General features: G+C 36.5%; 2 protein-coding genes across 13 annotated transcripts in view; both read left to right on the top strand.

The window, feature by feature from the left end:
• The window catches only part of LOC128250447 (uncharacterized), a 13,926-nt gene extending 6,649 nt beyond the window's left edge, over positions 1-7,277 (top strand). For 3 of the 11 annotated variants that reach the window (XM_052975480.1, XM_052975469.1, XM_052975478.1), the window contains exons 2-4: positions 4,027-4,081; positions 6,135-6,174; positions 6,380-6,590. In XM_052975480.1, the coding sequence (XP_052831440.1) occupies positions 4,027-4,081; positions 6,135-6,174; positions 6,380-6,499 (215 nt within the window). In that variant the 3' untranslated portion in view covers positions 6,500-6,590. The other 8 variants (XM_052975472.1, XM_052975471.1, XM_052975473.1 and 5 more) reach the window with 7 other exon arrangements.
• A 359-nt stretch (positions 7,278-7,636) lies between these two features.
• LOC106882273 (twinkle mtDNA helicase) overlaps positions 7,637-13,893 on the top strand; it is a 93,475-nt gene continuing 87,218 nt past the window's right edge. The window contains exon 1 of one of the 2 annotated variants that reach the window (XM_052975583.1): positions 7,637-8,062. The gene's annotated coding sequence lies outside the window, so the exon portion shown is untranslated. The remainder of the gene's footprint in view (positions 8,063-13,893) is intronic. The other variant, XR_001410974.2, reaches the window with a different exon arrangement.

Genomic DNA, 13,893 nt, shown 5'->3' on the forward strand with positions numbered 1-13,893 from the left:
CCACATGTCGATACCAGCACAATCGTCTCTCTTGCACACCACAACTGACGCTTCTAATGTTCAGCTTTTCTCTCAAGATACTTACACTCTGACAGGTATTCACATTGACATTACACATCCAACGGAGCATACTGGCTTCATTCCTTGCGAGCTTACGTATGTCCTCAGCAGTTACAGCCCATGTTTCACTGCCATGTAGCATGGCTCTTCGTACGCATGCATCATACAGTCTGCCTTTTACTCTGAGTGAGAGTCCCTTTATATATATATATATATATATATATATATATGTTGGAATTGACAAAAAAACAAAAGACGAGAGAGAGAGAAACAGAGACAGACAGAGGAGACTGTGAGAGAGTATCTAAGTACTATAAATTATTTAATCTCAAAACAGCCGCCCTGAATTACCAAACTGTTTCACATTGAAAAGTTCTCTCTGTAATGGAAGAATAATTTAGTGCTTGTCAGATACGGCTGCTCGCAAATATATAGCTTTCACTCTTTTGTACAGGAAGTCTAAAACCTCAAATCTATCTGACAAATCACAGAGAGGATAACACAGTCCTGGTTCATCTTTGATCCACAGTTTACATGATCTGAGCTGACTTCGGATACACAACGGACATAGATAAATAGACTGGACTAGAGTAGAGAGAGGGACTAATATGTCCAGACTGTTACACTGCACCACATACATTACATCACTATGTGACTTTCGACCTTTATTGTCACCATTGCAATAGTGTCCGCTTCTGGAAATTAGGCCACTTCCCACTTATATTTAAGCTCTATCAACGCACTCATCTCTCCTTCATGCATTACCAATCACGCCGACTTCACCAATAAGGGAAGACAGGTGAATGTCATGGCAGATCCTTTCTCTCTAGATCAATTTAAATGAAGCAAAATAGCAATATCTTCACACCTATGTGTGTGAATTCCTCTTCGGTTTCCACGAATTATACTCTTGGCTTTTATCAGAAACTGTAAATCACAAAATTAATGAAATGGACATAAAAATATAATTACAGTGGTAAATGATTGGATGATGGAAAATTTGTTAGTATTTTATTGATGATAAATAACTGATGACAACACATAGCAGAAAATACATTCACACACACATTTAATTGCAGTGTTAGTATATTTCAGTTACTTATATCCTCCTACTCTACCATAACGTTTGTGTTACATATACTTTAGACAGTACCAAGAAATATAACAAATAATTTTATACATAGGAGGTAAGCTATTCGATTTCTAAGCTATGTTTAAAGTATACATTCATCTAGTGAAGACCTTATTCAAATGCATATCCACAATGTCTATCTGTCTGTCTGTCTGTCTGCCTACATCATATTATGTATTATATTATATTACATTATGGAAGAAAATGTTCCTCTGTTATCCATGCGTGTGTCTCTATGCACGTGTACATGTGTGAGATGCATGCAAGCATGTGTGTGTGGTGAACCCCTGCAAGCCTGGCCAGAAAGAGAAGAAAGAAGAAAGAAAGAAAGAAAGAAAGGCAGGGAAGAAAGAAAGAGAAATAAATATCTTTCACGAAACTAAACGCCAACCCAAAAAATCTTTAGAATCATCTCAGCATTGCAAAATTCACATTAAAGGGTAATTCAGAATTCTCAGAGAAGGGTTGTAGAGATAACAGATGCGGAACATGCAATACAACATCTTCAAATATTTGGACAGTGGCTTCCATATCAAATTTAGAATTTGATTCTCTTTCAAAGTAACTATAGAGATGGACTGCAAGTCACAAAATCTCATATAATGTATAACCCGCCCCAATTGCAAGGAAAATTATTTTGGCGAAACCCAAAATACTTTTTGACTGTGTGCAAGAATCTACAGCATAGTGATAACACATATAAATAACAAAAGAACATTTTCGTCTATATTTATATAAAACGTACAAAATTTACTGTCAAAAATCATATCTGATGAGTCTCAGAAACAAACACGATGAAAGCACTGATAAATACTATCTATCTATCTATCTATCTATCTATCTATCTATCTATATATATATATATATATATATATATATATATATATATATATATATATATATATATATATATATATATATATATATATATATACACACATACATACGTGTATCTTTATATATGGTCTCATAAGCACATACATTCACACAAGCACACGCTCACATATCTGACATAAAAATAGAAATAGAATTCAGTGCATAAATCAGATTATTTATATCGTATGTATTGTGATGAAACTGTATTAGTTACTAGTGGACATGGTGTTTCGTTTCCGAACACTTTTCAAACTGAGTAAATAAAATAAATTTTATATGTGAAGCATTAAAAATATAATGCAATAGCAGAAATATCTAAATGTATACATGACTTTGGGCTGGTATATTTGTTTGTATATATGTAAATAGCAAGCAATCCAGAAAAGCATAAATATCTAAATGAAAATCTAAATAAACCCTTGCAGCACACAATTCGATCCGATAGTGAGAGGTTAGCTGCTCTGATACTGTGTTCAAGTCTAATGGTTATTTTAGGAGAATATCCACAGGATATGATACTGAAAGTAACGAAATGCTACTCTGGTTTATAACCAGCATATTAAACATTTGTTGTACACAAATATTGAGTACTCTTTTTCTTTACTCGCAGACATACACACTATTGTTACATATATGTTTCATATGGGCGTGTGTGCATGCATGTATTTGTATGTGTAAGTGCAAACTCGTAGCTGTTAGTTTGCTCCTAGTATACAGTATTTTGGACTTGTGTATTCTACTAGGGAATTTTTTGAATGCTTATATCAATGTACAAGTTAAATTACATATTTCGAAATGTATGTATTACACTGACAATATTCTGCACATTGCCAGTTATAGTGGCATCTGCTGAAAGATATTTTAGCAAATTAAAAAGTTCTTGAAAAGATTAAATGACTTACTTATCTTTATTTAGCATTGATAGTAAACTTACAGAAGAAAATGATTTCAGTAAAAATATTTGTTTCTTAATGAGCCATAAGGTTAACAATTTTGAGGGGTGGAGTTAGTCGAAAGCATTGACTCTAGTACTTTATTTTATCAACTCCAGCGAGATGAATTGTAAACTCGACAACAGCAGAATTTGAACTCAGAACGAAAAGACTGATATGAATACCACAAGGCATTTTTCCGATGTTCTAACGATTTTGCCAATTCGTCACCTTACTTTAATAAGGTCCCCTAAGCCCTCTTTCAATTAATTGTAATCAGACTAAATTCTGTAATACTGAGTGCTTTCAAGAATGCTAACGTAATGTTTCTATTTTCTATAAATTTTTCGATTAATAGATGCTTTCGTTTTTTTTTTTTTTCTTTCCTCAAAATAATATTGTCTGTTGGTTGTTAAAGAATTTCATTTTCACCAAATTCCACAAAGGAAATCAACTTGTGCTACCCCAGAGTTTATGGTCTTCATTAAAAATGGAAAATAAAGCATCAGAGTGCATGTGGTTATTGGTGTGTGCATCAATTACTTGCTAAGTTCATCAACATCATCATAATCAAAACCTTTCAAAACTAAAATTTCATTAAAATGTTTGCATCGTTAAGAAACTTATGGTGAAGTGCACGAACACAAATCCACAAAGCGCAATAAGCTTGCTATGATTTTCGGTTTTTTCAATTAAGACCATAATCTCCAGGATATCCTCAATTCTTTAAGTCAAAACTCAAATTAATCTGTATACTTGCTGGAAAGACTTGAAATATTGCTAAAAATTGTTAAAAGTTCACAGCTTCCAGAAGTATAGCCTTAATACGGGCTCTATTTCAAGGTCAGACTTGTGTTCCTGCATATATGAACAAAAGTCTTCAGACAAATTTCTGGAAGAAGACAAATGTCTTAAGTGCTGCACAGTTTGCTTGAATTCAGAACCACAAGATTGATAAGCGAACGTGCCAATAGCATGGTCATTGATGCAAATATTACATGTTTTTTATTTACTTTTCCATTGCAGATGAGGGCTGTTCTGACAATAATGTTTATATTTCTTGTTGCATCAACTGCTACAGGTTTGAATTCATTTCTCATTTATTGTAACAGTATCACTGTGGAACATTCAGGACGAGATTATGAAAGAAGACTTGTTGCTACCATATGATTTACTTCTTGAGTGTCGTACGAGAACATACCTAAAGTCTTCATCCTGAGTGTGCTTACAGGCCACTGTCTTTGTTAATTGCCCAGTCGTTTATTGCACATAAACATCCTTTGTTGCTGCTGATACTGCTGTCGTATCTTGTGTGGGACACATCAACAGCTGCAGTAATCACCGAAAGTATTGTCACTGCTACCAATAATGCATCTGTTCCCTTGCATTTCCACTAGAGTAACCCTGGAAACAAGCCACCTCTATGCAATAGCTCCACCTAAAAATATAGCAGCCAAATCTCCCTCAAATTATTCTGGACACTCGTCAAAAAGATGATCAACTCTTGAATGCCTTTATTCATATATCTGTGTCATCATGTTTAACTAGGGGCTAAACAACGATTCCTTTCTTTGGCATCAATTTAGTATCAGTCCAAGCATAGTTGTTTGGTTAAGAAGTTCGCTACTTAATCATTTTGATGCCTGGTTCAATCACACTCTGTGCCAGACTGAGTAAACCTTTTAAACCATCCAAGTTTTCTGGTAGATATGAGGTAGACTAAAACTATCCTGCAAACTGTCCAGGTTTCTGGGTGATAGACATAACCAGATTAACTGAACCACTCTCCTTCTAATAGCTTTATCAGATTTCAGTCTGTAGTAAACCTTCTGACCAGTTCTCCAATCTAAGAATACTGACACTTTGTTCCCTTTCCACCCACCAATCTGTTATACATTGTAAAACACTCATCGACGCTGATCTCTCTCATCTGAGTAGATCATTAATTAAAAGAGAAATGGTTAAACGATTTTCCATTTATATAAAATACATTCTAAAGTACCAAATTGAAATAGGAAAGAGAAACAGAACCGCTGAATAGGCAAGAACCACATACCTAGATACCCACTTGTAAGAATATTTTTCACCCACATGTATTGTAACTATGACTACGATATCCAGTATGTCTGTCTTTCCACATGCATTACAACCATGACTACAATTTCAAGTCTATTTTTTCCCCATTTATAAGCCAATCAATGAGCTCGATGCAAGCCTTTTGCCGGGAGATAGCAGCAAGAGACACGTACAAAAAGATGAGATGGTCACGGCTAAGTGCTTTTCACTGTATGTTTACTCAATCAGTCCAATCTCTGCCTTCAGAGATTTTATACATGGATATATATAAGCAACAGCATACTGGATTCTAGCTATAGTCTTTACTTCTTAACATAAATGTAGTAACGGCCTTATACACTTTCAATAAAACCAATCAGATTAAAAGAATTATTCTCATGTTGATATACATAAACAAGATACTTAATTATAATCAACGATTTAAAAAATCGAAATCCAGTGCAGACTTGAATATTAATAACGTTTCATAAAATTAATAAAATTATGAATGAAACATTTTAGATAATTATTTATTTTTTATAGTTTATTGTTGTTTATATTTTTAGCTTATTTGGCAGATTGTAATGGCTGCAGAGTTTTGGGTGATTGTGTTTGCGGTCGAGCATTTTGGCTTACCATTACGGAAGGTTTATGTGTAAAAAGAGATTGTCGATGGATTCACAATAGGTGGAGGGTTGTCGGTTCTTTCATAGGTAAGCATACGATCAAATACTGTCATCTTGTTTAGAAATATTTCATTTATCATAGTGACCAGGCTACATATTTTGGGGGAGGGTAAAGTCAAGTAAATCGACTCACTGTATTCCACTGGTACTCTATAAAATGGGTGCAATTCTAGCGATGGTAGAATTCAATACTTCAAAGTATTTACTACTTCGTTGTCATTATTGCAGTTGTGATTATTGTTGTTGTTGTTGGTGGTGGTGGTTTTGGATTCTGGTCGGTTTGACCAAATAGATCTTCCATTCCCCATAATAAATTTTTCGCAATTGTTTCCATGTCAGAAATCATTATTTTATTAACTTTCTATTCTTCTTTTCATTTTTTTATTTTTTTAGATTGTACAAATATCATTGCAACACTCACAGAACAGACAAGGTATGTCACGGAGGGATTGTCTTATTGCACAATTTGAAACATATACTATCGCTCTTTTTACATTACATTAATTTACCATAAATAGATGCAAAGTAAAATTTATAATAAAATTGTCAAGCGGCAACATTAGAAAAAAATTGTTTCAGTTCTTATTTTTCATGTTTCAGTCATTAAACTGACCTCAGTTGACATCATTTAATTACAGTGGTGCCATCTGCTGGTGCTGACGAAATTTCATAAATCGATAGAAATTCGATGCATTTTAGCATTTGTCGTCACACGAAAGGATTTTTTGGGATGTTCACTAAACTCTACGGTGTTATAAACCAACACATCCTAGTTAAGTTGAGTGTGCTAATTAATATCCATCAGACAGGTTGTTTCTGTCAGTAGAGCTGAAACTCCAAGATCGTACATTATAGAAACTGAATCTGGTAGGCAGCTGAGACGTAACAGGGCCCACATCCACCCAACACCAAAGCTATCGAGGATAACATGCGCAACACCTGCAGCATCAATGACAACACCAACAAGAACCACAACATGCACAGCAGATGACGGCACCAACAGAATCCGTGTTTCCACAGAACCATCACCCCAACAGGCACCAACCACCCATCAGCAGCCCAACGACACACCTCAGACACCAGTGCAGAGCACAAGATCCACCAGATGGAGACCGAACATTTTACCACCGATTTGATACAGTTAAAAGAGAAAAAAAATAATAAAACAACTACTTCTGCTAGATTAGAAAGCAGAAAACCATGTGTGTGGGCAGAATAATCCCATGGTTTCTGCTGCAGGATTGCCACCCTTGCGCTGACAATCCATTAGTATAAGGGAGATTACTTCTATTTTTTCATTGCTAAAAGATCCTTTTTTTTTTTTTCCAAGAAGAAGGGATGTTACATGTTCATATCTATGTGCATGCGTAGGTATACGTATATATGAATAAATCCCCACTAGTAGTACTATTTTGTTAAGCTCATCTACTAAGCAGTATGAGCTGTGTCTAAGGCAGATACGCACAGTGTGTATCACTCCGCTATAGACACTGTTTGTAAACATGTCAAGTAAATAAACACGTAGAATCATAATAATGCCTTCAGTGAGTTGTTTATTATCCCATCAAGAACAAAAGAATACATAACAGTTGTTGTTGACAAACAATGGCACTAATTTTATTCAAGGGAAAAGATCCTATTACACCGCTAGAACGTGTTGTTTACATTCCACAGCAGTAATTGTTTTCACCTCAATAGACGTCAGTGATTGGTTGAAATTACCGAAATACGACAACTTTTAACATGAAATAACTTCGAATACAAAATTTTTTCTCTGCTCTATAAGACAAAATATACAAGTATACGAAGTTTTAAAGTGTTTCGGTAGAAAACACACTAAATAAAACAAATAAAAAGTGGTGCCTGCCAAATCAGAAAGATCCAATCGTTTTTCCAGGAACTACCGTTATGACTGACAATTTGGCAAGCTATTGTAATCTCCATATACTCGGTTACATTCACCATTCGGTAAATCATTCCCCAAATTTCATAGATCGGTCACCGGGGTATGTAAAAGTCGGCGGAAGTAAAGATCATGGAACGCACCTTTGGGATATTTTTTGGTCTTATTTTTACATGAACCCACTATATCGAGGGCGAAGATTCCAAATCTGCATTTTAAAATTTATATTGTACGCCCCCCCCCCCAAAAAAAAAACGTAAATGACAAAACACCTTTTTCACTCTTTCTCTCCCCCAACACCTCTCTCTCCTCCCTCTCTCTCTTCACATTTCGGCGTGAGAAATTGCTAAAGAAGAAAACTGTTCTGCAGCTGAGGTCTTCTGCATCCTGAGATCTCTATATCGAGTCATTTGAGTAGGTAAGTAAAAGATATTGTTTTAATACACTTTGACTTGCTTCACACAAACACTAACATGGTTTTTTGTTTTGTCCAGACATCGTTACCACTAATTTTTATTATTGTTTTCAAAGTTCTTTGATTTTCCAATCTAATGTAAACCACAATCTATAAAACGTATTTCTGCCAAATGTCGTCTTAAAATATGTGTAAAGAAAGGGGGGGGCTGATGCAGTTTTGCACCTCACCTTCAAAAGTGCATTTTTTTAATAAAAGATAACCAAATTCCAATTGACAATTCAACAGAACTTTTCTCACGGTAAAACAATAGTTTTTCTGTGACACCAATTAAATTTGCCAGATGCCTTAGCCTAAGCCAAATAATGTCTTCGCCACTTGACCCTTCTAACCTCTTCTATTTCACTAATAGCTAGAATAGATATCACAGACCTCCATCGAATTCTATTATTGCAGAAGTGAGTTGGTGAAAACGTAGAGACAGCGACCATTTGGGGACAGAGAGAAAGATTCAATTTCTTTTCTCTCACATCATTCTATCTTTATCTGTGGGTTACTTACTACGTGAACATCTACACACACATACTGGCCGAAATTAACTTATCTTTTTACCTTGCAAGCTTTTCCATTTATTAGTTATACATACCAACCGTCGTGGTTTGGGGTATATACAATGTAACGGTAAATAAATAAGCTTTTCTGACCTAAACACTAACCCACAAAATTCGAATCTTTTGAATTTTCCGAGCTCCTCTCTCTCACCCTTTTCGAAAAGATTTTCCCCACAAATTACTTTACAATTGTAATATATGTCATTTGAAAGGTATTTCTATAAAATTTCATTGAAAAAAAAAAAAACATTTTCCTAAAAGTTACGAGGAAAAAGCTTGGATCTTGTGAATTTTCCGAACTCCTCTCCCCAACTTCCCGTTGCTTTGCACGCATTTTTTCTCTCCCATATTCGTTTCCTACACATTGTTTTACACCCATTCCAGGTGCGCGCATCCGCGTCAGCGAGTCGTGACTAGTCGATCCTACAACGACAACCTTTTCTACTTCTGGATCGTGCTTTGAGAACTACTGTTGCTTCAGAAGCACTGGTCCGCTCTTCACTAGCCATTCTGTTAGTGAGGTCCCAGAAGTTGAACTGAACAGCCTCTCGTGACCGTATATAGGAAGGAGCGAATAGAGTACAGAGCTGCCAGTGATTTGCATTCAATCCTTTTAGACTTCAGGGCCAAAGTAATGGTCTTTCATAAGATTGAATTGAGCCTTTCGACCTGGCTATTCGCCACTGGATTGTATTGGGGTCGACCTGCTGGTCAATATGACTTTATCATGGAGGAATTGTCTCAGTTCATCTGATATGAAGGTAGCGCTACGATCAAAATGGATGAAAGAAGGGAGTCCAAACATCGAAAATAGTTGGCAGAGGCAATGAATTACGATAGCTGCTGATATACCCGAACATGCGAACGGAAAGTGAGAAAATTCATCGATAATTGTGAGTAGATATTTGTTGAGATTAATGGATGGGAGTGGACCCTTGAATTCTACACTTAATTTCACGAATGGTTGAATGGCCTTCGCAAGTTTGGTTGTCGGTGGTCGTCTGATAGACTCTCCCATCGAAGAGGACGTGAGCGTTCAGCCTTTGCCGAACGACCTGCACAAATGATTTGTTTATAGTAATCAAATGTTCGTGCTGCACATTAGCTCACTATCTCCTTCAAATCGGTGTTGTCTAAAGAGGTGCACGGTGTTACCACGCGTCAGGTGCCAAAGTGACTGCAGAACAACGGGATATATATATATAGATAGACAGGTAGACAGATAGATAGATAGATAGATAGGCAGATAGATAGACAGACAGATAGATAGATAGATAGATCGGGGGGGGTGTACTTTCAGTTTCTAGACCGAGTGTAATTATGAAGGCAGAAGAAAGGAAAGGTGTGTGTGATAAACAGAATTGAAATCTTTAACTTTTAAGAATTTTCAATGAGCTACTTTACTTGGGATTGTGTTAAAAGTAAGAATAAATACATCTTACCTTATCTTCTAGCGAGGGATAAGGAAAAGAAACTTACGCTGAGACTGGCTTAAAATCCAACGGGAATTACTATTACTATAAAAGAACGTGTTACCAGAGAACAATTTCGTTTTTGCGATATCAATGTTTAAAGACACCGGACATAGCACATTCAAGTCAAAAATACTTTCATGTAATAAACTTTGACATATAATTTACTGTGAAGAATAAAAAATTTTCTCGATACTGATTATCTGCAATTTTGTAGATGGAATAAACCAAGAGACAAAATACTCATCATACAACAATACCACTATATTGTAAGTGTATATGTATTTATTCATATTTAAGTACCCTACAATCAATACAATCAACTAAAAACTCATTCTATCTTTATTCCTAGCATTGAATCTTGTTGGACGTAATAAAGGATTGCAAGAACTGTTGTAGTATAATATTGCAGTTTTTTTCAGTAAATTCTTGTTTATATTCATATATGGTAAAAGTTGTACAGTCACAGTATAATTATGATCTTTTACAAAGAATTGTTCCGCCGATAAGATATTTTGGCCGTTGTTTAAATATTTGAGGGACTTGGTCACATTCTAAAATAGAAGAAAAGAAGAGTACAAATTATATAAAATAGTAAATTGTTAATATGTGTAGAATGATACAATTTATTTTGAAGATTGGGAAAAAGTATTCGGTTATTCGATCCCAATACTTAACAGGTATCTTATTTTATTGGTTTGCTTGTAAACGGGTTAATAGAAATTTAGTTTCTTCCATTTACAAAAATGCCCTTTACTCTCGTACAAAGTGTATAGCACCGATAAATAATAGATATTTTCCAATTCGCTTTTACACATCCAAGTTTTAGCTGTCTATTTTTCTATTTACTCACCTGCAAACAGCTCACAATATTGAACCCTCATGAGATAATTACATATGTGATTTACACACATACACATCAAAGAATAGACGTGTGTGTTTGTGTATGTGTGCGTTCTTACATCAACTGTGCCAGGCTATGTTCAGTTATATTATAACATACAACCTATTTGTCACTTCTGATCAACAAGCTGCAAGAGAACTTCCTCTCTTCTCAATAAAAAATGAAATGTCGAGTGCCAAAGGAGTCTTAATTCCTGAGAAGTACAATCGGATGAAAAATGTTGCAGATTTAAAGACAGCCAAACCTACCTAACAGAAATATGTTAAAGATAAAATAGAATTAACTGCACATGTGTAGCAAATTACTGATGAGATAAGCAGGAGGCAAAGTTCAAATTCGTCAAAACTAAAAGCCTGAGAAATGACTAAACAAGTGTAAGGAGCATTTCCAGAAGCTTCTTGGTAATCGTCCAGTTGTTTATAATGGACATTATAAAAACAAGTCAGGTAGCCTTGATAACATAATAAAAGAAACTAGAAGACAAGGACATTTAGCGATATCCTCTTTCAATTCTGTAACGCCGTATACAATTAGAGCCAAATTGAGAAAAGAATGGGTTTGAAGATTGTATTCTCCCATCTTCAAAGAAAAGGAATCAAAGCGTGACAAGAAATTATAAAGAGATTATCCTAACAGCAAAAATAAAGTCTACAATAAGTTGTTGCTGAATAGCTTTTGAAGGTCTTAATAAAAGAGATTCAGAAAAGATTGCCCTACTGGTCAACAGATCATAAAATTCGATGAGAAATTGGTTTTTCTGACAACACCTCAAAACTTGGATCAATAGAAACAGTAGAGTAAAGTTAATTTTCTGGATGCCGCACCCAACTTTTGCACAGGACCGTTCCACCCTTTCCATAAACAAATCGAGAACCTAAAATATGTAAGTAGAAGATCTAACCAGCACCATAAACTCTATCCCTATGGGGGTGTCTGCTAGAATATCTAGGTTGTGGATAAATGGGGATATATTTAATAGACGCAAAGGTTACTACGACACGACATTAACGGAGACCGGCTATAGTAGAAAAACCAAATACATGCCTTAGGGCGATTCATATACGAAGAAGGATATCATTTCACATTACAGAACTTAACTCAGATACCAACCAGTGGGATAACAGTAGAGTGATAACAAATAATAGAGGGAGTAGATGCAAAAAGAAATTAAACCACAAAAGCTAACCTCAGAGTAGAGCCACCTGAGGGTGGGATGCTCCTAATAATTAGCAAACCTAGGAAGATAACAGAACATAAGCAAAAGGATAGACTAGCGGATGAGATTTGAGAGTCCCTTGGAGGCAAACAAAAACTAAGGATAGCCAAAATAGGGTGGCAACCTGCAGATCCAAGATCGTCAACTTCCTCCCACCATACGTGGGAAGAAACAAAATCTCTTTGCCCTCCAAGGCTGGCTCGCTAATTTGCGAGCCTCCTCAGGGGTGTCAAATAGCAACACCATTGCATATTTAACCCCACTGGAGATGAAATTAAATAGTTGGCAAATACTCTGCCAACTCTTTTTCAATTTGAGTCTTTTGAAAGAGGGCGAGGATGTCGAGTGACTTTGAATAAGTCCTTAACACCACCGTCCTCTCTTCAAACTCTTTCACCCACTGTTTGGGTAGGACAATCTCCCACTCCAATGCAGTGTCGTTTGTCTTTTTTGCCATGTTTTTTTTTTGGGGGGGGGGAATTCACAGAGTTATAAAAAAAACAAAAATGCAGGAAGGATGGAAGAAGACAAGAAACAGTTCCAAAACACAGCAAACTATTCTGGCCGTCCTGATACTCTTGGCCAACTCGGTAACCCTCTTGGTAAGGGCACAAAACAGTCACACAAAAATGGTAAAAAATAAGCACAATTATAGGAGGAGGGATACGTCCCCACATTTCTCACCACTAAGTGAGACTTTAAACACACCTACAGGCAGACAAATGCATGGAACTCAGTGGAGATTCCTTGTTTGACAAAAATAAATAAACACGAGCAACAAACCCCCACTGAATCCCCAAAAAACAAACGCCTTACCTTGTAGTTGTGCTTCACCTGTTCAATAATGCACGACGTTAGTGTACAGCGACGTGACTCCTAGCAGTGCAAAGAAAACACTGACCAACGCATGCGTAGGGATGCAAGCTTCTTACCACACAGCCACTCCTTCCACCACCTTGCCATACCTTGTGCCAACCAAGGCTGTTTGTCGTGTACTCTATAAACCTGCAAAGGATTACCTGAATATTCCTGGCTGATTATGTCCATATACAAACTTGCCCTTATGATAGCGCAATCTTCCAGAACGATAAAGCATTGATCATACAGCTAATGTTAGTCGAAATCAGTATGGAGAGCACAAAAGTGAAGTAGCCGTCTTGGTTTGGTCCCCATACACACTGGATTTCAATATAATCAAATATTTGCAGTGCATTGGCTCATGTGTGGGCGACACATGAAATCTTTCAAGTGAGATCGTTGCCAGTGCCCATGGACTGGCTATTGTGCGGGTGACACAAGAAATTTTTCGAGCGAGACCGTTGCCAGTGCCATTGGACTGGCTCTTGTGCGGTGCCATTGTAGGATTTTCGAGCGAGATCGTTACTGGTTCCCCTGGACTGGCTCATGTGCAGGCGACACATGAAATCTTTCGAGTGAGATCGTTGCCAGTGCCCCTGGACTGGCTCTTGTGCGGGTGACACAAGAAATTTTTCAAGCGAGACCGTTGCCAGTGCCCCTGGACTGGCTCTTGTGCAGGGCCGTTGTAGGATTTTCGAGCAAGATCGTTGCTGGTTCCCCTGGACTGGCTCATGTGCGCACGACACACAAAATTTTTTTATTTTTTTTTTTTT

The sequence above is a fragment of the Octopus bimaculoides genome, chromosome 21, assembly GCF_001194135.2.
Source record: "Octopus bimaculoides isolate UCB-OBI-ISO-001 chromosome 21, ASM119413v2, whole genome shotgun sequence".
NCBI classification, from domain to species: domain Eukaryota; kingdom Metazoa; phylum Mollusca; class Cephalopoda; order Octopoda; family Octopodidae; genus Octopus; species Octopus bimaculoides.